Source organism: Ornithodoros turicata, chromosome 4 (genome assembly GCF_037126465.1).
Source record: "Ornithodoros turicata isolate Travis chromosome 4, ASM3712646v1, whole genome shotgun sequence".
Lineage (NCBI taxonomy): Eukaryota > Metazoa > Arthropoda > Arachnida > Ixodida > Argasidae > Ornithodoros > Ornithodoros turicata.
The window spans coordinates 25,660,107-25,688,055 of NC_088204.1; the positions used below are offsets into that span (position 1 = coordinate 25,660,107).

General features: G+C 43.9%; 1 protein-coding gene across 2 annotated transcripts; it reads left to right on the top strand.

Annotated features, from left to right (window-relative positions):
* Window positions 1–203: 203 nt before the first annotated feature.
* LOC135391355 (WD repeat domain phosphoinositide-interacting protein 2-like) lies at window positions 204–27,897 on the top strand. 2 transcript variants are annotated; one of them, XM_064621603.1, is made up of 13 exons: window positions 204–439; window positions 2,356–2,438; window positions 3,219–3,442; window positions 6,414–6,551; window positions 7,841–7,933; window positions 12,343–12,413; window positions 12,475–12,582; window positions 14,364–14,531; window positions 14,592–14,699; window positions 17,611–17,684; window positions 21,180–21,233; window positions 22,207–22,343; window positions 27,013–27,897. In XM_064621603.1, exons 1-12 carry the CDS (start codon window positions 306–308, stop codon window positions 22,317–22,319), a joined length of 1,368 nt encoding a protein of 455 aa, XP_064477673.1. In that variant the 5' UTR covers window positions 204–305; the 3' UTR covers window positions 22,320–22,343; window positions 27,013–27,897. The 2 variants fall into 2 exon arrangements, with proteins under 2 accessions (XP_064477673.1, XP_064477674.1); XM_064621604.1 differs by lacking the exon at window positions 21,180–21,233 and having other exon boundaries at window positions 205–439.
* The last annotated feature ends 52 nt before the right edge of the window (window positions 27,898–27,949 follow it).

Below are 27,949 nucleotides of genomic sequence, written 5' to 3' on the forward strand. Positions count from 1 at the left end.
TATTTCGGAAATTCACGAAATGAAAGTGAGCCAAGTGAAAACTCGTAACGTTTGCTTTGCTATCTCACGGAAAAACGCTGTAACGCAAGATAGCGAAAGGAGGCACTTGCCAACATCACACCACCGGAAGTGACGCATTACGTTCCGTAGCCAATCGACAAGCAACAATGTATGCTCGCGCACAGAAACAGAGACCGAGGATTTCCTGCGTAGCGTAGCCTCAGCCCCTCAGCTCACTTCACTCAGCTGACCGACAAAGGGTCGGGAACGGTGTTGTTTGTTATCGGGAAGATGTATTGCAACTAATGCGGAGTTTGGCAACAAATTTGAACAGCATCAGCAAGGGCGTCAAGTGTGGTGTCAGTGAACTGATGAGTCTCGCCAACGAGGCGGGAGACTCCGCTAGTGGAGTATTTGTAAATTTTAACCAGGATTGCAGGTAAGTGTATCCTTCCTTTTGTTTATACTGTGGACACCTAAACCAGGATCATGAGCAATCTTGATAGATTAATCTCAGTCATCTGCACAAAACATGTAAGAGCGGAGACTGGCGTGAACTATTGGTGTTTATTTTCTTATCTGTCACAACCTTATCGACTGCCTATGCATGTAAAGGGCGCGTCAGCTGAATCGATTACGTGTTATTGCGTAATCTATGTTTGTATCTCCGCTTACAGCGTTTGTTTAATTGGCTTTTTCTTGCTATTATGTCGTGTGGTGACAACGCACAGCTCCAAGGGCGCGCGAATTTCGCTGCCTGGCATAGTTACTGTGTGTCCCGTCTCATCATTGCCTCTTGTGGCCTATGTGTCATCGCCTTCGCTGTCTGACATCAACATAATCATCCATATGGTCGACTTTTTTTTTTTACTAATACCAAGTATTGCGCTCGACCTCTTTCATTGCAGTTATCCTTGGCGAACGCGCAGGGCTAGCAAATAAGGAATGCATCCTTGCGTAATACCATATTGCAGGTGCAATCATAGTTCTGGGCCTGGGGCGGTTTGCTACTTTTCCGAAATGCTTTGCATTAAGCAAGTTAACCGCGAGCAAGTGCGATATGATTATACGTAGAAACGCGAGCATACAACCCGCAACTTTACAGTACGGGCTAGACGCTACATCGCAATTTGAGTGATTTTATAGCTTTTCTTTTTAGATACTATTGTGTCGAGAATTCTGCGTACGAAAGTTCAACGCCCATATTTTCACATATGTTGCAGCGCACTGCGTGTGCTATATGCTAGCGACGCGGTTGAATTTCGCAGAGTTATTTTGATCCGTGGCGAGAAATTATGCCAACCAAAATGAGGCTGAATGAAAGGACTCGCGCGATGAGGGTGCAGTGCAGTGTCGAGCGCGCATCACTCTCTGATCGTCTATGTTGTGAGCTCGAAACATCCATAGAAGACAGTCCCACTGTTGTCCTTAACTTTGTTTGTAATGTTTGGCAACTTTATAAAACTCATTGATACATCCTTCTACCTACTGCCTACATAAATCAATCATCAGTCATTGTTCTAATATACGCAAACTGTGTGTTGTTTACATTTGAAATGATTGCAACACACAGAACATGGAAGTGTACCGTAACCTACACCATGCAAGCATAAAGAAGACACCATCATGACCTTGCAGACTTCATATGTCTGCATGAGATATTTTTAGGCAACTTACGAGGTTAGAAGTGTGCTCTTGACTGACAGTGTAGTTGAAAACATTAGTCCTTTTGAGTTGCATTTGTTTGTCTGATACTACGTGATGTATGTGTGGTATTATCAAAATGGAAACTGCAAATTGTTGCATTGCCTGTCCTTAAAAAAGCCAGAGTTCTAATGATTCATTTGAGCATGCAAGTTTTGTCCCATGTGCTTCAGCAGATTTTTATAGTGAACGTATACCCTTCCTCAGCACCCATTATCCTTTGTGGGAGATTTTCTTTGTAAATGTGTTTTCCTGTCAAATGTTATGTCAGTTACATTGCTACTTGAAACTGAAAGGAATCGTAGTCATGGTAATGAGTCCAGAAAATGAGCAGTTTTGAACTTTTGGTAAGTTTTTTGTGAGACATATAGTGATTGTATTTCTATGTGCATAGCCTGTGAGAGGTGATATCATAAGCACAGATTAAGCAGAGGTTTCTGTTATTATGCTGTTAGACTAGTTGAGAAACCTGCTTCTTTTCAACGAAGAGGTGATAAGCAGTATTCCAGAGTGAACGAACTAGTAATAGCAGTGTGTTGCATAACTATTGGATGATGTAGTAACACAATATTTTGTATGTGTCTTATCGTATTGTCCCTGTGCATGATGCAGACTGTTTTCCAAAATCTGTAATGTGACTTCTGTGCGTAGTTCTTTGGCAGTTGGAACTCGGAATGGATACAAGCTCTTCTCCTTGGCCAACATTGACAAACTTGAGCAGATCTACGAAAATGGTATTGATCTATTGGTCTATTGATTATTAGTATATTACCTATTGGTCTATTGATATTGATCCATTGGTTCACTGTTAGGCACATTCAAGTAGAAAGCCTCATGCAAATAATGAAACTGATATTAAAACATTTCATCAGATGTCAAACACTTGTTCAGCTGCGATGAACATTCAAACAGTGAATCAGGCATAGCAGAATACACATTCTAGTCTTCTCGATCCTTTCATGTGAAGTACTACAGATACATTGCTATGTAATTTGAAATGTTGATGCACAGTGTGCTCAGTGCAAAAGTTCAAGGGTGGAGCTGGTACATTGCAAATAAAGAAAGTAAATTCCTTCTGCTCTCTATCTCAGGTTTCTCTTCATTTCGTCATTGGCATTTGTAATAAGCAAAGGTATTAGCTGAGAATTGAGTGTTTGACGTCTGCACAAATTTTGCAGAGTAACATTTGCAGAAGCTTTTGTCTCTGCATTGATTTCGCTAATTTCTTTGTGGTTGTCTGAGGACAAGGGGAGTAAAAAATAACGTGTTGGACTAACTGGAGGTGCGCCCGTTAATTCCTTCTGACATGTGCCGGCATTTAACTGCTGTAACAGGCAGTAAATGGTATGTGGGCAGCACTGGTGTGTCCTGCATCACTAACGTGTTGGACGCACTACATTACCCTTTGTTACCACACGAGGCACGATATCTTTCTTTCTTTCTCGGTAGCTGTGCGTACAAATATAGAAATAATAGCGGGGCAAGCGATTGTTGACAAATGGCTTCTGTTCCAGAAACTGAAGACATATGTCTGGTGGAACGGCTGTTCTCCTCCAGTCTGGTAGCAGTGGTGAGCTTGTCATCTGCACGCAAGCTCAAGGTGTGCCATTTCAAGAAAGGATCAGAGATATGCAACTACTCATACTCGAACAGCATCCTGGCAGTACGGCTCAATCGGTGCAGGCTTGTCGTCTGCCTCGAGGAGAGCCTCTACATACACAACATCAGGGACATGAAGGTATGAACTTGGAAATAACAATGATGTATTGGCACTGACTGCATATGCACCCTAACTTCATGTGTTCATGATTTATAGTAGACCCCGTAAGAGTTACTGATAATTCAGATACATTTGCTAATTTGTTGTGTGGCATCACAGCATAAGCATGCATTCACGAGATCAGGTAAGTTGCATGGGCTCACAAATGTATAGATAATAATGTGCACCAAAATAATATTCATAATGGAAATAACGTGCTGTGAGACATGCTTTGAGCATGTTGAGTAAGAATTTCCAAAACTGAAGGAGGGGCAAAAGGACAGCACAGCAGCTAGTGCCAACTAAGATTTACCGTGAAAACGTGCAATTATAGAAATCTTTATGGCACATTTCGAAGGTAAAGTTTTCAGTTGTGAATAGCTGCTGTGTCGTCTTCTTCCTCATCTGTGTGTTTTGGTAATCATTGTTCAGCATACTGCAATATTTGGGGACGCGAAAGGCGGGGACATAAGTTACACAGTGGGATAGCATACTGCAATATTTGGGGACACGAAACACGTGTACACTGTGGTACATTGTGTACCTTATGTCCCGGTCTTTTGCGTCCCCCAAATATTGCAGTATGCTATCCCTCCAACTAACCCAACTTTCTGCACTTGTTCAATCATTGTTCAAGATGAACTGTTATCCATTACCTCATTTGCGCACATATAAGTGAAGCGCATTGTGCATTATAGCTAAGCGTTGCAGACAGCAGGTCAGAAGCATGACACCGTGAAAGTTCATTCTAAGCAAGCCCACTTTGCTCAACATGAAGTTCAAAATCTGCCAAGCTTAGACCAGAGTTATACAAGCATGTCTGTCCTATATGTGATCTTATCATCACTGTCACTTTGGCACTTCCCGTGGACTGCCACAACAACCCTCACAGGAACCTCTGTCAAACGACAACTTATCAACTGACAAGCAATCGTCAAAGGGCATGACCTAGGAACAATACTTATCTCCAAGTGTATCCAGGGCTCTTTGATGCAACGCCTTGCTTTGGCCCCCTGCGTGCATCATTTTGCATAGTCAAATGAAAAAGGAAAACTTGATAGACATCAAAAGTAATTTGTTAGAGCATTCCTATCTCCTCTGTAATACTGTTAAAGTACTGTTCTCAGCACGATTCCACCTCGTCATGACGTTGACCACATCTGTGAGGCCGACAACGGCAAGCCCTTTCACCATCACCACCACCACGATTCCACCTTTCAGATGCTTTACCAACTTGGGTGCACAAATGCTTGGGTGCAAATGGTGTACTTTTGGTCCTTTGCTTTTGGTATTTAGTGAACCCGTCCGATAGAAGCACAGCCGGCCCGTGTTGCATAGTAAGAGCCACCAGATGTGCCTTGCACAGGAGGACACGCTGACCAAACAGTGAAGTGAAAACGTTGAATAAGGGGAGAAAAGAAAGTGGTCAACAATACAGTTGCAGTATGTCTGTGCATTTGCAGCTTTCACACATACATACACCTGTTTTTTTTTTTTGTTTGTTGTTTTTTTTGTTCCCGGTGGCTTCCCAGTGGTCGGTGGAAAGTTCTGTCATGCTAGTTCGAGAGATGTTCCCGGAGCTCCATACGTACACGGTGTCGATAGAAAGAGGAGTTATGTCGGCGAATGACGGAATTGATGGATGTTTCTGGTGCAGAACACAATCTCGTGAAACCTGGGGAGTGACACTGCTTCCACTACAGGCCGTTTACAGCTGGTCGTTCAGGGGTCGAGCTTTATTTTTGAAAAAGTATTACAACATTTGGAATTTTTGTAGTACTTGACACAACAGATGGAGCAACATGCTAAGTACAGCTTACATGATTTCTGCTGATAACTTAAACGTATGAGAACTGTTTCTGCACAGGTCTGTTGCATATTTGCTAGAGAGCATTTGCGAAAGAATATCTAAATTTTGACCACTCTGTGACTTGTTCCTTTGAGCTCATGCTGCCCTTGAATTGGTGTGAGCTGTTGATCAATGCTGAGGCTTATAATTTGGTCCTATATTACACAGTAATATACAGGGTGTTCAAAATTAAGCTTTCACTAGCGCTTTATAAATAGGCGAGCAAAAGAAAACTGGTGCTACTTTTTCTGTTCCTTGAGTAAGAAACAGGTGCTACATAATTAGCAGCACCTGTTTCTTACACAAGTAGCGTAAAGTTATCATCCGGTTTCCTGTCATCGCTGTGTTCGCGTAGCGCTCGTGAAAGCTTAATTTTGAACACCCTGTACGTATACAATGTTTCTCTTATAGTTTTTGAGGAACTTTGTAGCCTAGAGATTCCAGATCAGTGCAAAGAAAAGTTTGTGTGTTTCGATGGCTCAGTCTGAGAGTATGCGCATGTGCAACAAAATGTCCAAAATTGCTACTACGAATACTACCGTATTTTCCGGTGTGTAATGCACGCCTTATACAGTAAAAAAGTGCTCTGAAGAGGTCCTGCTCGTTATCTAACGGTGCGCGTTATACATGGAAATATTTTCCTACATAGTTCCTTTTGTGGTCAGTGTCGTACAAATTCTAGCCTCTTCCAGGGTGTGCTGTGAGTTTCTCCCATATCTCTTAGGATCAGTTGACAATGCCGGAAAAAGGGCTCTGGACTTCCTAAAACTTAATGATGCTGCTTAAGGATGCTATTGAGCAGTCAATAATCCTGAATTCATTTCAGAAGGCTGGAGTGATTGAGAAGGGACACGAAACTAAATATGTTTCAAATAAAGCATGTGCATATATTATACACAGTCTTGGTTTATTGTGTATAGTGGTGGCAGTACAGAAGCCTGTATAGCAACATTGGGGTGCGTGTTATACATGGAACTTTTTCAAATGTAGCCCGTTTTTAGGGGTGCGCGTTATACACCAAAATGCGGTATATTCCTCTATTACTTGCCACTCCAGCAGTTCAAGAATCTCAAAAGTTAGATGACAAATTATTTTTTTCAGGTGCTGCACACCATAAGGGACACTCCTCCCAATCCTAGGGGCCTCTGTGCCCTGTCTGTTTCCAATGACAACTGCTACCTCGCTTACCCTGGTTCAAGCACAATAGGGGAAGTGCAAATTTTTGACGCTGCAAACTTGGTGAGCAATCATACTTACTGATATTGTAACTGGACAGCAAAGAAGACCGTACAGGTCTCGCCAAAAGTTTACGGAACATGCGAGCAATGTGTTTTCTCCTTGGTGCGGAAGCGGGCTTGTTCACTCGATCAGGTGGAGGGTAGAGGAGTGCGCCGGCAGCGACACCAATTCATACCACGTTTCGAGCACATTCAAGCGATACTGAAATTACCGTGGTGTGTCGCTTCCAGTGCTCTCGCTCACCCCTCTGAATGAGTAAATGTGCCCATTTCTGCTCCTCGGTAGGGTGTCACACCGAGGAGAAAATACACTGCTCGCATGTTCCGTAAATTTTTAATCCCATTAGTGGCTCATGACGGGCTCAGCTTGTAATGAGTCATCTACCATTTTGTAGTTTGTGACACATACACATATGTATCATGTACATTTCTGTGCCATTTGTGTGGTTTATGATGTGCATTCCTACAGACGTCTCTGTGACGGCAATTTGACGCATCAAAATCGGGTTCCACCCTAAAGAGGCAACCTTAAATTACGGTTGCAAATTCGGATAAGAATTGGGTTAAACCCTAGAACTTCATGCTGTATTAATAAGGCATGATTATTGTCATATTCATAGTTTGAAAATAGAAAATCTGTTTTTGTTTGGTGGCTAGATCCAGCTTATTTTTGCTCTGCCAAGAAGACGTATTATATTTAGGGCCTGACTTTTTCGGGTTTTATTTTTGGCCAAATTCGGGGGGTAAATATCGGGTGATATTTTTCATTTGAAAATTCGGGTGTATTCGGGTTAAATCCCGTTACGGCATATTCTGTCGTCAGGAATTCGGGTGTATTCGGGTGATTTTTTTTTGTTTAATAAAAATTTGTCTTAACATGGAACTAATGTTTAGCAATGTTATCAAACTTTATTTTAATGCACGCTTATGAGTGTGCCACGCGACCTGGATGTTTTCGGGTAGATTCGGGTTAAACCCGAATTTTACAGATTTCGTTCGGGGGGTAAATATCGGGCGGATACGGGTTTAACCCTAAAAAGTCAGGCTGCATTGTCGATAGTAAACGACAGCATTACAGTGGCATGGACAGGCTGTTGTCACGTTTTCCATTTTTGATGGTGCCATAGTGAAGCTGAAGTTCATCTTCTAGGAAGTTCTGTCTTTCCTGTTTGAATTTTCAGAGTCAGAAAAATTGGTTGACGACTGCCCTATTTTCTTTTGGCAATATTTCTTGTAATTGGTTTGTGTACTTTTTACAGAAAGTAACAGTGTGTGATGCTTGCGTTTCAGCAAGCCAAGATGATGATACCTGCACATAACAGCCCTCTGGCAGCACTAGCATTCAACACAAATGGAACACTGATCGCTACTGCATCAGAAAAGGTGAAACTTTCTAAAGTTTGGGTCTGTCCTGCTGCTGTCCCTGTCTGCTTTCAAGCAAGTTGCCAGCTGACCTGTAAGGCCCAATATTAAGGCCCCTGGTTTTCTGCTGCGGCAAATTCAAAGTTCCCTGGCACTGACTTGTGACTTCCGCGATTTTCCACGGCAAGGAATCAACGGCTGCTTCGAATGGGAGACACATTATTTTCTTGGTATAATTTGGGAACAAAAAATATTTTATAAACTTACAGATTCAAAGCACCGTTGTGGCTCTGTATTACATGATATCTTGTGTTCTCCTCTGACAGTGAATGCCGTCTGTCACCTGCAATCACTTTATACCTGCTGAAATGTCTTTCGGCATCTACAGAGTTTATAGGAGTTGACAAATACTTGATCGTAGTAGACACTAAATTCGGTGCAGGCACCCTCGTTCCATTCCAAAACCCAGTCACCGTATTTACTCGCATAATTTGCGCAGTTTTTTTCCCCAGAAAAGTCTGAAATGTTGGTGGTGTGCAAATCGTGCAGGAACATTCGTTATGATATTCAAATGATATTCAAATGTTACGATATTCAAAATTTCAAAATTTTGGTATGCCGGTGATACAGTCAAACTCCTTTACAACGAAACTCAGGGGACAGCAGAAAAAATTCGCAGTAAAGGTATTTTCGTTAAAAAGGATGGCCATTATTGGACCTATAGGGCTCCAGCGGGACCGCAAAAAAATTTGCTGTAGTGGTATTTTCGTTAAAAAGGTGCTCGCTATAAAGGAGTTTGACTGTACTGGCTATTGGTAGAGTCAATTTTGACGTAATCACTGCCGTGTGCGGGCGCGAAAGAAGTACCCAAATACAGCGCGACCACCGACGGTCGAGGGGCAAAAATGCTGGCCCATTACTGCTCACACATATGTCTGTGAAATACATCGAGACTCTGCTGGAAGACGCCGCCAGTCGTACTTGACAACCGAAAGCACGCTATATTTCCCAACTTTGTCGTGGTGTGCTGTAAGGTCTGTCATAGCGTGTTTGTCCAGCATTTCTTTCCGATTTTCGTAGTTCGGGTGACAGTATCCTCCATCGCGTCACTGGGCCATCACCCGAAAGTGTGCACAAATCATAGAAAAGCACCGCAATAACTTCAATAGCACTGATGCCGTTCCGAAAAACAATCGCCACGGTTGCTGAGACGTGCGTGCCAGATATCTGCGCGCGAAAACGCGGGTTCACCAATTAATGGATTTTTTGTCTTCTTGTCATTTTGAGTGCTAAACTAGGGGTGTAGAAATTATGCGAGAAGATGCGTCGAAGGGTCACGTGTACCTTGGAGCAGTTGGGAGCGTGCACAGTACGCGCTTTTATGACGCTTTTTTGTGACGCTTTTTATGACGCGCGCGAGACTATCCGGCCGTGCTACTGAAGTGTGGGGTACGTTTAATGTGCGGGGAACAATAATGTACGAGCATTTCCGTGCTCAAGTTGGGGCACATTCAATACGCGAGTGTGTCCAATATGCGAGTAAATACTGTAGCTTCGCGCTCGCCTCATTTGCCTTATTAAATGCGAAGTAATCATTACAGTGTGACCCCACTAATGTGGACTCTCTTAATTCAAACTTTTGAGTATTTTGAAGTGACACTTAGGTCACATCAGAGTGATGTGTATTTGAATGGGAAAATGCCTAGTACAGTCGAACCTCGTTAATTCGAACTCCACGGGAACCGTACTTTTGTTAGAATAAAGCGGAGTTCGAACTAGCGGGAGGCCCACTGAATAACGGCAGTAAGTGCGGGGTGAGCACAAATCACGACAGACACGTTGCAGCCTGTGAGGCTAAGCCTTGCGAGTGTGCTCTTCGCTTACGTTCCTTGATATTCTATCATGCAGCACAGTTCACATTAAATCCCCAAAGCCATAAAATCGGCATTTATTAACAGAAGAGATAACATACCTTTACATCACGAAGTAATCTGTTATCTGCGTCTGCACGCGCTTCCTGAAACGCGATTCAGTTAACATGGTTTGCAGCTTCTGTAAAACTTCGAGAGCGGCGTCCGCGTTGTCCGCGTTGTCCTCGCTGGAAAAGTAGCGCTGTGTCACGTCTAGTGCCGATGCACTCGGTATCGGCACCCGCTCACTGGTTTGTTCACCCAATTCATCATCACTGTGCGTAGCAGGGTCTTCAGGCTCAGTCCGGTCGGAACGCACAGACTCGATGATTTCAGCGTCAGTCAACGGTCCACACGTGTCCTCGCCTTCGTCCGTGTTGACATAACTTTCTAAGGTAACTCCCTCCGGCACGTTGGAACAAGCTTCACCAAGCAGGCGGTTGTCGTAATCGGAAGAAATCTGTTCCACGCTCGCAGTGTCCTCCAAGGGTACGCCGAAACCGCCCTTTCGAAAGCAATTTGCGATAGTTTCGGGTTCCACGGTCTTCTATGAGCTTGCCAGAATATGGACCGCTCCCAGGAGATCCACGTCATATGGCTTGGCATTATCCAAACACAGAATGATTCTTTCCAGCAGGTGTCTCCTGTGCAGAGTCTTCAAGTTCTGAATAATTCCTAAGTCCATTGGCTGCAAGACGGCTGTTGTGTTTTTTGGAAGGAATGCCAAGCGGATCGCCTTGAGTCCCTTCACGTCACAATGTGCAGAGCAGTTGTCCACGAAAAGAAGAATCTGCCTGGCTTGGGAAGCAAATTTTCTGTCCAACTTGTGTACCCACTCGGTAAAGATTTCGGCCATCATCCATGCACTTTTATTTGCTTCGTAGTCCACAGGATAGGTTCTGACTCCTTTAAAACACCGGGGTTTGCTTGCTCTGCCGATAACAAGCAGCCGACATCGTTCTGTACCCGTTGCGTTTGCACACACCAGAACAGTAACTCTCTCTTTGCTTTTTTTCCCTCCGGCGCAGGCGTCACCTTTGAACGTGATTCTCTTGTTTGGAAGCAATTTGAAATAGAGTGCCGCCTTATCGGCGTTGAATACGTCGTCAAGCGAATTGTTTTCGAGGTGCTTCTTTAGAGGGCCGGACAGCCATTCTTCACACGTGGCTTCGTCGATGTCTGCTCTTTCGCCAGAAAAGCTCTTGAAGGTCAGTCGGTGACGCACCTTAAAACGAGACAGCCAACCTTCTGAAGCACTAAAGTCTTCAATGTCCAACTGCATGGCGAAGTCCCTTGCTTTTGCAGCGATGATGGGCCCGCTGAGCGGAAGGTTTCGGCTTCGGACATTCTTAATCCAAGGAATGACGGCGCTCTCGAGGTCTGGATGGGCCGAAGTTCGCTGGCGCTTTCTGGATGGCTCCATGTTTTCCTTTTCATATGCAGCGAAGATAGTGTCTTTGTTCTTGATATACGTGGACAACATACTTTTCTTGATGCCGAACTTCTTCGCGATTTCGGTCTTAGATATCACGCCGCGTTCCACATCTCGCAGAATTTGTACCTTGGTCTCCAGGTCTTTTGCCGATGAGTAGTTCCCCGTTTTCACCATGGTGCCAGTGACGGTGGCGGAAAGATGCGATGGCAAAGAAATATTCACGTCCACAAAGTCATACAGGAAAGGAAGCGGCTGGCGCGCACTGTGGGCAGAATCCACGGGGTCGACGGTGGTGGCAAGGGGAGGAGGGGAGAACAAAGAAAGAGGGAAGGAGGGAGCCCAAGGAGATTATGCTGATTGCGCGTCCCCTGCCTTTCAGTTCGGCTGCCGTAAGGAGGTCAATGCCTCTGGAACACGTAGAAAAGGGTTGATGCGTCATGGGCAGCGCTTGCGGGTCAGGGTCAGCATTTAGGAGGTAGTGGGAGTTGGAGATGGGGCCGGCCATGTGGGAAAATATCGGTTCGAATTAGCCGTTGTGTCCGTTCACCAGTTCGAATTGTCGGGAGTTTTTTGCCATTGAAATACATAGGTGTTGGACGGGACCTATGTATAAGTTCGAATTATCCGGAATTTCGAATTAAGCGATTTCGAATTAACGAGGTTCGACTGTAATTTGAATGCATGCATTTGCACAATGGTCAATTGAAAGGGGCCAGACTATACTCTGGCCAGGGGCGTGTTGACTAGTTCAGTGTTAAGCGTTAATCTTAGACTATTTGTTATAAAGGCAATACTTGCAGAATGGTTGAACAGCTATTGATTTGCTTGACCAGGTTTAAATCCTACCATGTTTGCTCCCAACGATTAAGGTATTACAGTTGTATATGCTATGTTTAGTGCTATCTCCATAGGTTTTCTGGCTCCATGATGAAGCCAGACTGACTGGGATCACAAGATTATGATGAGAATACACACCTTGTATTCACCCCAAAAAAGTAGTGCAAACAATCGAAAGTATTTTGAGGCATTTGCGTCGTACCTGTAATAATTAATGTCACATGTTCTCTGTACCTTCTTCTCTTTAGGGCACTGTGATCCGTGTGTTCAATGTTTCCGATGGACAGAAGCTCTATGAGTTCCGAAGAGGCATGAAGAGGTTAGTGCACGTAACAGTGGTAGATAGTCGGATATTCACCTCTCACTGGGACTGCTTACAGGTGTGTGAGCATCTGTTCGCTATCATTCAGCTCGGACTCCATGTTCCTCTGTGCTTCAAGCAATACTGAGACTGTGCATATCTTCAAACTGGAGGATCCGAAGGAAATGTGAGCTCTAAAAATTTATGTGCTTGGTCTAGCCTGCTTCCATACCATTTGGTTAGCTAAGCAGCGAAACACTTGCCATCCTCATAGGTTGATGGGAAACATGTTGTGTAAGCCACACTGAGTAAAAATGACTCATTTACTTTACTAATTACCCACTTACTTTTTGTTCTATGTGAGCAACACTGGCAACCAGTACTTCAGTCAAAGGCTAGAGTAGGCACTGTGGTCGTCTGCTCTCCACTTTTTCTTTCAAGGAAATTGTGCCAGGACAATGCACCTGGTAGCTTTTATTTCCATGTTTTGGTGCACACAGTGTATTTATTGTCATCTGGCCTTCCCAGATACCTTCCTTGATATTTCTTTCCATAGTGCAGTGTAAAATCAGTTTTCTTATCAGAGTCGAGGACGATACTATTGATATGACTTTTTAGATTTTTTTAAAAGTAGCTAGATTGTGAGCCTTGTCTTGTGTACTTCATGACCCCTATCCTGCCTCGCAGCTTTTAACAACGTCACTATATAGCAGAGCCTCGTTATATTAAAGTCGACGGGACTGTAAAAAAAGTCTATATAGGCTATTTTTCGATAAAAGTGGAGATGCTTGAAAAACAGTAAATTCAGACCCAGGAAAACATAATGATTCTACTGACGTACAAAAAAACGCAGTCACCTGTAGCCCCGCTGTCGGCGAGGAGCTGCTCTTCAAGTTTCTGAGGGCACGTCATCAGTTCATTTTCACCGCCGCTACACTCCACCTTGTTGCGAATCAAACTCAAATACTCTGTGTGTGTCTGCCGCCATAGGGATTCTGCGAGGTTCCTCTGACTTATCGTGTGAAGTTCCTTAGTCGACGTCCCAACGACTGACGACAGTCTCTACAATTTCAGCGTCCATCGTACGACCGACAACAGGAACGTTTGCATCCACCCGTGCAAAGGTGTCAAAGTCATCTTCCATTTCCTGTCCTACAAACCCTCAGGCGCAAAACAAAACCATCCCCTTACCATCCATCCATCAACAAAAAAGGGAACCACTCACGTGTTAAGGCCACATGACCGATCCCTCTCTCTCGTCCATGTCAATGGACGAGAGATAACCTCGTTTATGTCTCCCGTCTCTCCCATGTCAGTGAACCATCCTCGTACGCCCTACTTTCCCAATCCTCGCTGTACGGACGGAAAATAATGTGCAAGAGTGGTTGCAGCATTCTATCGTCAGGCACATGCAGAGCCATAGCGAGGCGAGTTTTCTCCCGGGGCAGGGTAAACTTGAAGTGCTTCCCCCCCAACTCTCACTGCCGTCAGAAGCTCTGTAAACAAAGAAAAGAAAATGCTCATTCGCATTGCTGAGATCGTAAATTCAAATTCTCTTCATTCTCGCATTATACTGTATAGGCAACCTGCCAGGGCCTGCCATTCGGCACCCGAGGCGACTGGTGTTTAGAGTGTTGACGAGTTGCAAGAACTAGAGTGAGCAGGGATCATGGATGCGCATTCTTTTGAAAGAATCTGAGCTCTCTCCATGTGACGTCCAGCGGTGCCAGGGCTTCTTTGTTCTTGTAGCACGCTGCTGCAAGAGGTTAGCTAGCATGGTGTAACGGGTAGCATCTCTGCCTGGGAATTAGAACTTGTGGGTTCCAATCCCACTGCTGGTTCCTATTCTTCAGCTGCCATTCTTTGAAAGCAAATATGATTGTCGTGCATAGACACCAACCTCAACTCTCTTGAACCTGACGTGCCCGTGCCCCACGTAACTGTCCTGCTTGATGTGCTCTCACATAGGAAGGTGTCGGAAGAGTCTGGGACGTGGATGGGCTATTTTGGCAAGGCCTTAATGCAGAGCGCCTCCTATCTGCCCAGTCAAGTGACTGAAATGTGGAACCAGGGACGTTCCTTCGCGACAGTGCACCTGCCTTTCTCGGGAGTGCGCACCATTTGTGCCCTGGCACAGTAAGGGATCCTACCACTGTCAGAGAAGAATGTGTATCAATGATGGCAACTTTGTTTCAGGATTCAGAAAGTGATGCGAGTACTAGTTGCAACCGTGGACGGCTATCTGTACGTGTATAACTTGGACCCTGTGGAAGGGGCTGACTGTACACTTGTCAAGCAGCACCGGTATGCTGTTTGTCAAAATGATAGAATCTATGTATTCACAGGAGTGACATCCACACGGAATGTTCTAGTGGAAGAAAAAGCAAAAGATCTCCTCAAAGGACTGAAGTTCTGCTGCGTGTCATGCTGAGCGTTTGTACAGCATTGGAATATTGAAACTATTGAATATTGAGCTATTGTGCACATAGCAGACAACACCATCGGGCCTGTCGTCTGCTACGGAATATCCTGTGGCTGTGCCGCCGGATATTCCCCTTGGTTAGAAGAGCATGAAGACATGATGTCGAGAGCTCGTGCTCACGTGCCAGCAGAAAGTGATGATGTTTTGTGCATCTCCCTCTGGAGTATTCTGTGAAATTTCACTCATGTGAATACACAGAATGAGACAATAGGATGGTATACGCGGCACACTATGAGCACTTCTTTGCAGATGTCTCCACTGCTTTTATCGGTGATGTTAATTTCATGCACATAAAAGAAAAAGAGGAAATATCTGTGGACTGTTAGTGTGTGTGAAGTTTCAATTAGTGATGTCATGAACCTGTTAAGGTTCAAAGTTACAAAATTCTAGCTTTGATTTGGAAAATTTGAACAAGTTTGCCTAGTTTCAACTTTGTTGCATGTGCTTGCCTATCTTCTTCCCAGAAACGGAACCACATGTTTCACAACTCGAAAAACTACCACATATTTTGTGTTATGTCTGGATTATGATGGTGTATGTCTTGCTGTATGCCATATGCTTATTTGATCTTGTGCTAGCTAGATGGATTGGAAACCGTCGAAAAACAAACCTGTGATGTGAGCCACCTAGCGAGCTCTGCACTGGCGCAAAGGAAAGGCCCTGCTGCACAAGCAACATTTGTCTGTTACTAAACTGTTCAAGAACAGACACAGATAAATGTTTTAAATTTTCAGAGCTATATCAGTAACATCATTTTTAGCTTTTCACCGGAAAGGCCAGTACTGTGATCCTTTACGAATCTCTGCGAACCTGACGGGAAATTTGAAAGTCTGTTGAACATTGCGAACCAGTGTGGTTCAACTGCTATCCTGAGGTTGTGTAATGTTTGTGATGTCACTAGTTGGAACAAAGATGACACTTGTGATCAGGGTAATGAACTCAACTAGAAACGGAATGAAAAAGGCAAAATATATATATATATTTTTTTCGTTAACAGATTTTAAAAGGGCACTAAATCGTCAAAAAGATTTCTCTTGATGAATTGAAAGATGTCTTTACCTTGAGAGAAATGCAAAAGGAACAGGAATCACCGGTTGTGTCATTTGCAATTTATGAGCAAAAGAAACCGCAATTTATGCTTTCTTTGTCGATTCACACGATGTGCGCAACCAGGTTGCACCATTTGAAATGCCATGCTCTGGTTGCACAACCCGAACTGCAGGAGTTGCACGGCCGATCGAGCAATTGCACGAGCAATTTTTCCTGCAACTCTATGTGCAATCTGTCAATCACATGACTCTTCCCTCCAATCGTGTCCAATCAGATTGACGGGCTGCCATGCGCGATTTCCGTGACGAAACTTCAATGTGTCAGTTGTTTCAGCGGCACTACGTGTGACGATGAAATTATCACTGATCAGTAGAAATTATGGAAGTCGCATCAAATTGAAGTCACAACGGGTGAAAGTCTCAGTGTGATTGGACGAAAATGATGACAATTATGTTTTTTCACGCCATCTGGTGACTACGGTGGTCGCCACAACATTCGGAGTTGCTCGCCGTGGGAAAGAGGCCTATTTGGTGCAACAAGTGCAACCGAGTTGGAGCTAAAAAGTTGCATTGTGTGAATCGACCCTCATTGAGTGTGACAATGTGGAGAGACCCCAGATTTGTCTCCTGAAACCTTCTCACCTCAACCCTCAAACTATGTCCCACAATGATCGTACAAATTGTTTCAGGGAACCAATGAGAGCCCGCTCCACATTGTCAGCCTTCTTGAGATGGAGTGGAAGAGGGAAAGTGTAAATTGTGCTCTGTTTTGGTCATAAATCACGAACAACATAACGGATGGATCCCATTCCTTTTGTGTTTGTGTAAAGGTTACAGCATCTTTAATTCTGTGTGGAGAAGCTTTTGCTCTTGAGTGCCATTTTACTGTGGACCAATATTACTGCTGCCATCTTAAAAATATGCCATAAAATCAATCAATCAATCAATCTTCGAACTGAACGAGACCTGAAAAAAGAAAGAAAATATGGGTACCTGTTCAAATCACAGTTAGGAAACGGTGACAAAATATTAATCAGAATTAACTTTTTATGGCTCATTTGTGAATACATTAGCTGGCTTTCGTGGCTTTGATCTCCCAGTTTTATTAACCCTCCCCAACAATAAGTGCACGAAAGTTTACTATTCTGAAAGACACAGTTGAAAGCAAAAAGAAGTGATATCACAGGTTACAACTTTATTTTCCTGTCATTTGATATTTGGTTACACGCTTATGGTTTAAAAAATTATGCTGGTACTGCTTTCAACTAGCTTTTTTTTTCCCCTGTTACATACCTTTCATCACGCTGATTTCCCACAACATAGAGCCTACATATCCTCTGAAACCATGAATAAACAGTAAAAAAAAGTGATGCTGCCCTTACTTAAAACTGAACTAAACCCATAAAAATTTGGGCTCACTTCTGTGCACTGTGCAACGTGCAAGAGTGGCAGTTCTACTCAGTCTCCAACTGCTTTGCTTTGTACAGGAAAATCTCTATTGGTGCAAGCCCAGTAAGAAATTGTTTACAGTATGTGGCCTACGATCCTTGAGGTTTCTTCTTGTCATAAGATTTCTGTACGACATGCATATCTATGTAGACATGCATTTCAGGGGATGAGTGTAGGCCCAACTTTGCCTTCCACCATTACGGATATGTATTCACCTCTAATGCTTGTCTCCCAGACTAGACGGTCGAGAAGTGGTGCCGGAGACTACAGAGAGCCCACCGCGCAAACAAAGTACAGTGCAGCCTCAAGGTGAGCTCATTTGTTATGACAGAATTTTGTAGTTATACCGTAGGCATGTTTCTTAACTGTCGGTCGGCTGTTGCACAGAATGTTGTGTTTACGTTATGTTTACGTTGTGTTTATGTTTACATGCGAGAAGGTCATTCTTTCTTTTCTGGGATTTTATACCTTTGGAAACTAAAATTATGCGTGGAGCCTGTCCTCAACCTGGATGTTCCTACATGGTGGCTGCTCTTCCTCCCCACCTTGCTTTAGTAGAAGTGCAGCGAGCAGAGATAAATTTGCTACTTATGGTATCATATTGTATGAAAACTCGAACCAGCACTGCAGTAGCATTATTTTCACTTCACTGTGTCATGTCGTGTGTCACTACTAGACTTGTATTAGTCAGTTTTGAAATGTTATAAGGGAACTACAAGCATGGGTGAACTAAGAAAGCTAAGTATATACATATTACCCGAGCAGTTTGTTGCAGTTTGTTGCAGTTTGGAATTTGAAAATGCGATTTTCAACGCCTGGAAAACCCTGGAATTTTTCACAGTCCTTGAAAACCCTTAGCTTTGCATCGTTTTCTTGTTCTCATGGAGCTGCCAGCGTAAATTCCACCTCCCAGAGTCAGAACTATATAGATTCAAAACCACAGGAGCTAGCACTCTTTGCAATTGGGATCAGCATCAAGAAATTAATGGTACCTTCCATTATAATCAGTTTTCCTTTCTGTCCTATGATCTCTAACATTCAGGAGGAGTTAGTCACATTTGTAAACGGATCATTATTCTATGCAGTCCCTGTGTATTCTCTGACGTGATACCTGTAGCCTATAAATATTTCTATGAAATATTGAATAATAGTATTTTACATCCTAGACAAAAATGGCAACTGAACAGTTCTTGAAAAAGACCCTCGAATTTTTGTTCAAAAATTCAGCGGGAGCCATGTGCAAGGTTGCTGTTATCTATCACACATGCAAGGCCTAAAGGGCAAAGATTACTCGAATGGAATGTTGAATTCAACAGTGCACAGGTGCCTGCACATATGGTGTGTTGTGGTCATACTGTCATTGCCGCGGGAGGCTGCTCCTGCTGAAAATGTGTGGAGGGAAATATGTGGGTCCACTTTCAACATGGGGAGTTGCAGTCAACCAGGTTGGGGTGTGCTCAGCTCTTAGTACATGTGCCTCATGCATGCAGTCTCTTCTTCGTGAGCATTTTGGTGAAAGGTTATTCTGTGTACGTTCCTATTATGCTTGAGCTATGGTGGTTGGTGAATGTCACAGAGTGGCACTTGCTTCAACAGATAAGTGCTGACTTTGTTGGCATATATACATATATATATATATACCTTAAAGGGCCCCTCTGGATTTGGAAATATATTTTGATTGCCAGTGCTCCAAAATTGCAATGGTTTGTAACATGGCAGTATCGTTGCATGAAAAAAGGTAGGGCTCCTGGACAGAAATTGTAACGTCAAATCTATAAAAAAACTGTATTGCGTTAGCTTGAGACAATTTCTTTGCTGCTGCTGCTCTATATGTGTCGAGAAGAATCTTCCTTTGTCTGCCAGAACTAAAATTGTCTAGTCCATTAAAGGAACTGTGACACTTTGGTAGTTTATCCTCTCATGTATGCCCTGTACCCCACACCACAATAACGAGCCAGATGGAACAATTCATCTATCCTTGTATCCACACGAGCCACATCCCTGCGGAATATTCTAGTGGAAGGAGAAAACAAAAACTAAAGTTGCTCCTGGGGTGGAAGCTCCGCCACATCTTATGTCGACCATTCCCACTGCGCTAGAATATGAGGAGCGGTGTACTGTGCACATGGCAGGCAACACTACCGGCCCTGTGTCTGCTATGGAATATTTTCTGACTCAGTCACAGGATATTCCGCATGATTGGAACAGGGCGGCAAGACATTGGGCTGAGAGCTCACGCTCACGTGGCTGCAGAAAGCTATAACGTTTCTACCCATCTTCTGCTGGAGTATTCTGAGGAACATCACTCGTATGAATACATGTGGTATGTGGTTCGATGATGAGATGCAAGATGCTGAGCAGCTGCTATGAGCAGTGACTTCAGCAGAGCTAGAGTGTTGATCATTCTCCAAAGCTGTGCTGGCTGCTTAAACACTTTACTGTGATTTCACATCCATGTTAGTATTTGGTATAAACTTGACTGAATACAGGTTTGTGAAAATGCAAACAAGTGTTATATCTACCCAACATATTTTGGGGTGAAAGGTCACAGCACATTAATCGTACTGTTGCTTACAATGCGCAAATTTGTTGAAAATACTTCAGTGGCTACTTATGTGTTGTGGCTACTTGAGAAAAATGTCAGTGATACCCTCAGGCACATTGGAAGATGTTTCTATTTGCATGGAAGTGCGAAAGTAGTCATTAGCGAAAGTAGTTATTGCAGGTGGTTGCATGCAAACGACTGTCGTGAGGCATGCGCGTTTATACTATAATGCAGTGGTTCTCAAACTTTTTTGGCCCGGGGAACCCTTTGGACCTAGCCAGAAGGACGAAGGAACCCCTGTTCCTAAACATCGCAGTACATCAGATATCACGTACATCAGGCCTCCACGAAGAGGTCACGGAGCTTCTCGCTGGCACATTCCAGGCCTACTTCTTTGCCTAGTAAGGGGTCTGTCAACAGGTCAAAGCGCCCATAAACAATGGAAAAGGGGACGTGAACAAACGCCGCAGCTGTGGTGCACGCGCTTCTGGCCTGCCAAGTGAGCTTGGGTGGGGGAATTCAAGTTCTGTGAATGGATAGGGGCCGAGGCAGCAGCCTTCTCGCGGAACCCAGGAAGGCAGCTCGCGGAACCCCTGTGTTCCGTGGAACCCAGTTTGAGAACCACTGCTATAATGCAAAGTTGTGCCTTTAAAGCATATTCATGCTTGAAGCATGTGGGTCTTGATTTCTTCTTCTGATCGTGATGAAATAATGGTCTGGTCAAATACCTTGATAAAGACAACAGCAGGAAACCACAAGACATCAATTAACGGGTTACGGACCTATTCAAAACATATTAGAAAGGGAGCAGCAGCTAGTAGCTAGTGAAACTGCCTAATAGGGTACTGACCATGTGTGGTACAAAAATACAAGTGCACACTACAATACAGTACAGGTGTATCTGTACCTAAGAAAAAAAGAACGTGCCTGCTACTCTGAGGTGTATCACTGCATTTTGAAAAGCACTGTCTCAACACAGAGTAAATATAGTCAAGAGGGCTGTTTGGAAGTCAGCATTATTATTTCCTCACTTTCCAGTCATCACATTTTGTTCTTTTTGTGACCTAAAACTCCTTTTTTTATTTCCTCAACGAAAATGCCATGCTCGTGACCATATTTGAAATTATTCCAACTGTCTAAATTGGAGTGAGATTCTCCAGAGGGGCTCTTGAAAGTTTCCTTCAGTTGGGAAAGAGGAAGCCTGCAATTGTGGGCAAGGGTCATCCTAACCTGTGGTTTGTGTCCTTGGCCTTGCGTAGGAATGTCGACGTACGCGGCGGTAGTGCGAGGTTATGAGGACTCTTCTCCGGCAGGTCTGTAAAGCCCACGGATGGCATTTTACTTCTGTTCTACCCCACTGTGCAGCACAGAGCTCCTACTAACATCAGTCTTGCTGCCGTGAATCACTACCGTAGAGCCCTCCAGAAATGTTGCTCGTGCATTTGCTGCATGGGGAGAAAAGCGTCTGCGTAGGTTTGCAAAACAGGTTTAGGGAACATTGTGGCAATTTTGGGTGGTCAAAACCAAGCAACGACCCTATCCTTTCTGTTCAAAATCCTGCCACTCAGAGGTAGCTGTGAGTCATCTAGCCTGATTGCGCAGGGGTATTAATGCCTTCCAAAATCTTTCCTTTTTCCATGGCTTTGCCTGTACTTCACATTAATGCTTCGAATTTGCTGCGTTGACTTTGACGGCGTTGTGGAGCACCATATTGAGGTGGTGCACAGCTGATTCGGTTCAATTCGATTCATTCTATTCACGGTGTACATAGTGGGACATCAAATTTAGAAGTTACCAAGTAGCAACTTGGGTGCTGGTACAAGCATTTTGTGGTGATTAGGAAGGAGCTGTGGCTCCCTATGCTCTGTTGCTTAGGGTGTGTTTCCACCTTCGAATGTGCACAGGTCACTTGCTTCATATTTTTGTGCTAATGTGGCTGCTGAAACTACTATTGTGTCCCTTATTAATGTCTCTTACTGGCACTACCTACACTTCCATTATCCACCAGCGCTGCCCAGTTACCGAGTGTCTTGAAAGCGGGACCAAAAAAAAAAGGTATCTGACCACCCAAAATCTGCCAATACAGTAGTTTTGTAGAAGCCAGTGTTTAGGTACTTAGAGTGACACAAAGCCGGCTCAGTAATTGCCCTACGGGTACAGCAGTGTTCTCGGTGGTAGAGTGAGAACGTTCTGCTGCCCGAAAGTAGGCAACAGCTTTGTAAGAATTGCTATGGAATGTGGACGTTATAATGTGTAAACGGTTATTTTGAATGTGGGAAAGAGCAGATGCAGCTGGAGTAGCAGTACCTGCTAGCGGGTCTGGCAAGGGAGGAACAGCTACGCAACTTCGTTTGACAGACAATTCGGAGTTTCCACCCATGAGCCACAACCATGACTGAATGCCCTCCCCCATCCCTCGTCAGGTGAGTTGGCTTTCAAACACATTGGGTGCAATGGATTGGCAATATACCATGAAGCCTCACTTTGAAATATGATGCACAGAACGGAAGCTTGTTGGTAGTGTTGCTAAAAACAAGTACAGTGTGCTAGAGCACTGCACAGGCTCTGTCTTACTCGAAAGCCTGAGCCCAGCCTCTTCTGTATTCTTTAAATGTTCTGTCCCGCATTTCGTCGGTTATGGCAAGCACAGCCTCTTGAATCCTCTCCTTAAGGGCCCCGACGGTCTGAACGGGCGTGCGGTACACAATGTGCTCAACATATCACCACAAAAAGAAGTCTCAGACCGTCGAGTCTGGGGACCTTGCGGGCCACGGCATGTTGACGGATCCCCGGCCCATCCAGCGTTGCGGAAAGTTTTCATTCAGCCAGTCTCGCACTTGATGCGAAAAATGTGGTGGTGCACCATCGTGCATAAATACGCATACCTCCTTTTGCATATGGAGTCTTTCCAGTTCGGGTAAGAACTCTTCTTTCAGCATACTGAAGTACGCGTCTCCTGTGACATTCCCCTCAAAAAAGAATGGCCCCGCAATGCCTTCCATCCACATTCCACACCATATAGTCACCTTACCGGACTGCACCGTCCTCTCTCTTGTCCAGTGTAGGTTCTATTTGGACCAATAGCGGCAATTCTGGGAATTCACGATCCCGTTTAGGTGGAACGTCGCTTCACCAGTCATAACGAGGAACTGCAGGTGGGTGGGGTCCGAGCGGATCCGAGCCAGCTCATCATGCAAAACTATATCCGTCTAGTGTGGTCACCGTCCTCAAGACCGTGGACTATTTGGACCTTGTGTGGGTGCTGCTGTGCGTCCTTCAGTATTTGTCGTATGGTACGGCACGGCACGCTGAAAAGTTCAGCAGCAGCTCTTGTTGATATGTGGGGGTTGGACTCGAAGGCGCCTATCACAGCGTTGTCAAGTTCTTCATTACGTTTTGTTTTGTCGTAGTTGTGTCTCATTTTGTTCACGTGTCCTTGTCCTTGAAATCTATCAACCCATCGTAGTATGGTACCCCTCGATGGCGGACGTTTACCGAAGGTCCTTCTGAACTTTCGTTTTACTTTGGTCACGCTGTTCAGGCGTGTGTGCCACAGCACGACCTGGGTACGCTCCTCGGTGGTTAGGCGCGGCATGAGATTTGCCGGCAGTGAGAAATAACAAAAAGGTGTACACGCATGTAAATAATGGATAAATATGAACAATTAAACAAGCAAATAACACTGTGGATATTGAACAATACAAGAGTAATAATATGATAAACAAAAAGAACAGCAGGTCGGAAGCATAAACTATCACAGCAGATGAAGCGAGCCTATGAAGCAGACGACAGTGTCGTCTGCAACGAGGAGCGAACGATATCCAAGATTTTCGACAGTCTGTTTCATTGCGCTTCGGCCGTGATGCAGTGTGCTGGATTTTTTTTTTTTCTTCTTTTTGGTCGTAACAGCTAACAGACAGTGTCTTTGATGTCACCTCATGACATCCGCAACTTCAGTTTCATTTTCGGGCGCAGCGCCACAGCTCACGGTACAGCACGGAACGGAGAGAACTGCTTCTGCGCTAAGCCTAGCGACAGCGGTATACAGCATTCAAAATGCACGGGCTCCGACATTCTTCGAGTCGGATCTCGGAACATGCTCTCTGTATAAATTAAAGCTTGTGCTTTTTGAAAACCTCTGACAGAACTACGATACTGTTATTAGACATGCATTTGATTATTTAACGCTTTTTCGAAATGTGTCCGAAGATCTTTCCGCACCCTGTACATGAACAATGTGCAAGCTAGTCGTGTTTTGGCCTCTCATTGCCCTTCTGCCGTGAAACTCCAAAAGACTATGCACGGTTGAAAGAGACACTGAACCACTCCTCCAAGTTTCTCCTTCCTCTCTTGCACCTCCTCTCACTTGACATGTAGTCAAGGGAGACTCCTTACACTAGGCTTGTACATACACGGCTGACAAAAGGGAGCCTCATGCCAAAAGAGTGAGGACGAAGCTTCTCTCTGTTGCCGGTTGTGTTGAGACAGATGTGCCATGCAGGGAACACTGACATCATGGGTAACGCAACCAGGAATACTAAATTTCTTTTGTATCTTACTTCTGTCGCCTCTCGCCATGGCGCTGTGCCAGGTGTATTACCTTCACTATTTTGTCTGAATTCTATCATGAGATAAGTGTTAGCTCACCGAAGGTAAAAACAGGTAGAAACATCTACTGTGCCAAATAAAGGGACTATTGAAACAATTTTTTTTCTTCTTATTTTACCTACTCTGTGAAATAGAAATGAGAGACCCAGACCAAAGCTAAAAAAGCACCGTCACACTGTTTCTTACAATGCTCAGAGCCACTCTGCAAAATATTTCAATTAAATTTGTAGCAAACTATTCATAATGGAATTTTATAGCCACTGCTATGACATCTCCATTTGGTTTTGTTCTATCAAGCAATCAAGTCACCAATTTGAGATGAAACTTGTTGGTTACTTTATCATATTCATATCTTAAAACAGTCCTCAGTGACTTTTATCTTAGTGTGTTATCAATGTGTGGAAGCTCATAGTTACTTCCCTTCAAACTGAAGCTGGATGTGAACATGATGTTTCTTTTGCTTGTTCAACTCAATGCTAGGGTTTTTTTTATTACATTTGTTTGGATTCCCGGTCAGTGGTATTCGTGAGGTGTATTTGCTGACTCTGCTGCTACAGCGTCCCTAAGAGGAGAAGCTTTAGTATCTCCAAGACCATTACAATATTTCAAGTTTGCCCTTGGCACAACAATTTCACGAGAATGGCAGATGCTACATGACCGTAAGATGACAAAAAAATTACACTCCTTTAAATGATGAGTACAACAAATAAATATGAAACACAATGGCAATGCTCATCTAACATGCAGTTTTATATTATGTGGAGAGAACCCTCTAGTGTGCCATCACTGTCAAACAGAGTGTTCTTTATTCTATACAAATATGCTCAGTATTAAAACTTGTACTACTACATCCAGCTCTCATTTTAGGAAATGCCGTTGAATCATTTTGAACGACTTTAATTTAAAGCAATATATAAGAAACTAGTATTACCAAATGCTTTGTCCGTGTTAACACTGGAAGAAAAGATGTGTCACTGTGGCTTCCAAAATCAGAGATTTTTTTTTTTTATGCTGCCCACTGTAGAACATTTCATGAACAGCAGAGGTCATCTTATCTACTGCCACGCATTGAATAACTGTTCTCTCAATCCATTCTCTGCACCAGGAAGATCTATCCACAGTCTGCATTTAGTTGTAACTGTTGTCATAGAAGCTGTGAACTCGTCAAGCCTCCACAGTGGCTTTTTCTTTTTTTTTTCGTGGCTCTCGCCACAAGCTCCTGTAGGAGGGTCTGCATTCATGCAATCCGAATCTGTTATATGATCCGCTACGGATGCCAGTCGTCTCACCTGGTTTCAATGTCACCCCACAGTCATTATGCAGAGGATTTGGCTTGCAGGGGTAGGCTCATCAGGGGTTACCTCTTTAACAGCCTCATGGATATGGGAGGGCTCAACAGTTTCCTGCTGAGTGGTTAGCAAGGTGACCCCATCACCTGGGGCTTTGTCTTCCTTGAGGCTGACACATTATCAGGACACTAAATACGGGGTGGCACATGCCAAAGAACCCTCAGATGGGCGCAAACTTACTACTGTGCTCAAGACTGTAGTTGTCAGATGACGTAAAACTGCAAATTGCTGCTACACCCATTGTGGCCCACAAACATGCCACTGGCAATTTGAGCTTGGCTTTGTTTTTGGCTTGAGACTATGCAACGTTGCCCAGTGCCATCGGCCGACTTTACACACGTTGTTTTCAACTCCAGTCTGGAACAGTATGGCTGGAGCTCCTAGCTTTCTGCAAATTCGCAAAATTTTGCGGAACCTGCTGTTTCCCTCAGAATCATTAGTTTTTTGCTGAATATTCGACGTCTTACAGAATTATGTGAGGATTTTAATTGATCTGCAGCGTTTTTGTGAGTTAAACCCAATCAGTCGCGACTTCAATGCCCGACATCACTGATAATACTGGCACTTAAATGGCTGAATCTGCCCTGACAAAAGGAAATCTAATGACAGCAACGCCAGCAGGGAGATTGACAGAGTTTAGTCTAGTGCGCAATTGAAAGTTTTGAAAAGGTGGAAAAGAGCGCAGGGTCAGTAGTGATCGTGGGAGAATACTGCACTTTCCTTTTCTTTCTTTTTTTTTTTCTTGTTTTCTTTTGCCCGCGGAATCCCACGGGTTTGTATATCCAGCTTCGCGGAAATGCACCATTTCCACTGCAGAAAGCAAGGGGCTTTAAATGTAGCCATGTGCCACGTGGCTCGTGTGCCAAAAAAAAAAACGATATTATCACTGTGTCTAGCATTTTTAATGAAGTGTATATTTTAAGCCAACATTTGCAGTTTGATAATGCAGGTTCAAAGTTTCTAAGTCGTCGAACATTGCATATTGTTAGCAGGTCACGTTGAGTCCAGAGCAGCAGTAAAGTTTTATTGGTGGCACTGTCCCAGTGCAGTTTACGCAGTGATTTACGAGAATTACTGTTCTGTCATGACCTGAGTGGTCTAAAATCTGTTGCGATTTGATCTACTGTCATTCCAGATGCTGGCTCATGGACACTTCAAACAGTTGCACCCCTTGAGGACTACCTGTGGGTCTGTGCGTCAAGGACCAGAGTGCCGACTACTCGATGTACATAGAAAGTACCATCCGCAAGGACTCTGTTCTTTGTCTGGCACTGCTTCCAGCTTTTATATATTATGTTCTATGACGAGAACCTACGAAAACAAAATCAACATTCTACTGTACTCAAAGTAGAGGTTGAATTAAGACGTTATTTATTTATAGCATCCAAGAAAACTGAAGAAAAAAAAGTTGACATATTTATCCTCCTTTCTTGTTCCGGCATTTATGTTAAGCCATAAATTAAATTATCCGGACTTCAAGTTACAAACTGTTTTCACAGAGCTTTTTCCTTTCGTTGACATCGTTACGAAAGAGCCCTCGGTACTACCGTACAGATAATCGAAGAAATACTGCTGCCCCTCGAATTGTTAAAGTAGACGCTACAATGTGACAGGGACAGTTGCACAGAATAAGGAAGGAAGGGGAAAAAGAAAGATGGCTCTGCAAGCCAATTAGCTGCTGACTTGTATTCGAATTGAAATACCTCTCACACCGCACAGTAATATGCATCTGTTCAGCGAGCTCAACATACGCACGAGCCCAGCTCTGTCCACATTCGCGGTGATGAGCCCCCCCCCCCCCCCCTTAGTGGCACACGTCCTCGTGGCAGTACAGTATGTGTTATAATGTGTATGCGACACGACGGGCTTGATTTTGAGTGACTATATTTTAAAGCACACTTTAAGAGAGATTCATATTGTAAAAAGGAAAAAAAAATGATAAAAACTGAATGAAGAAAGAAATAAAAAGTTTTTTATGTGACACGCTAATTCTCAAGAATAAAATAAAAAAGAAAATGTATGCGGTCTATGAGGTTCGCTTTGTCCCAGAGGTGTCTAGTTTCCTCTCATTG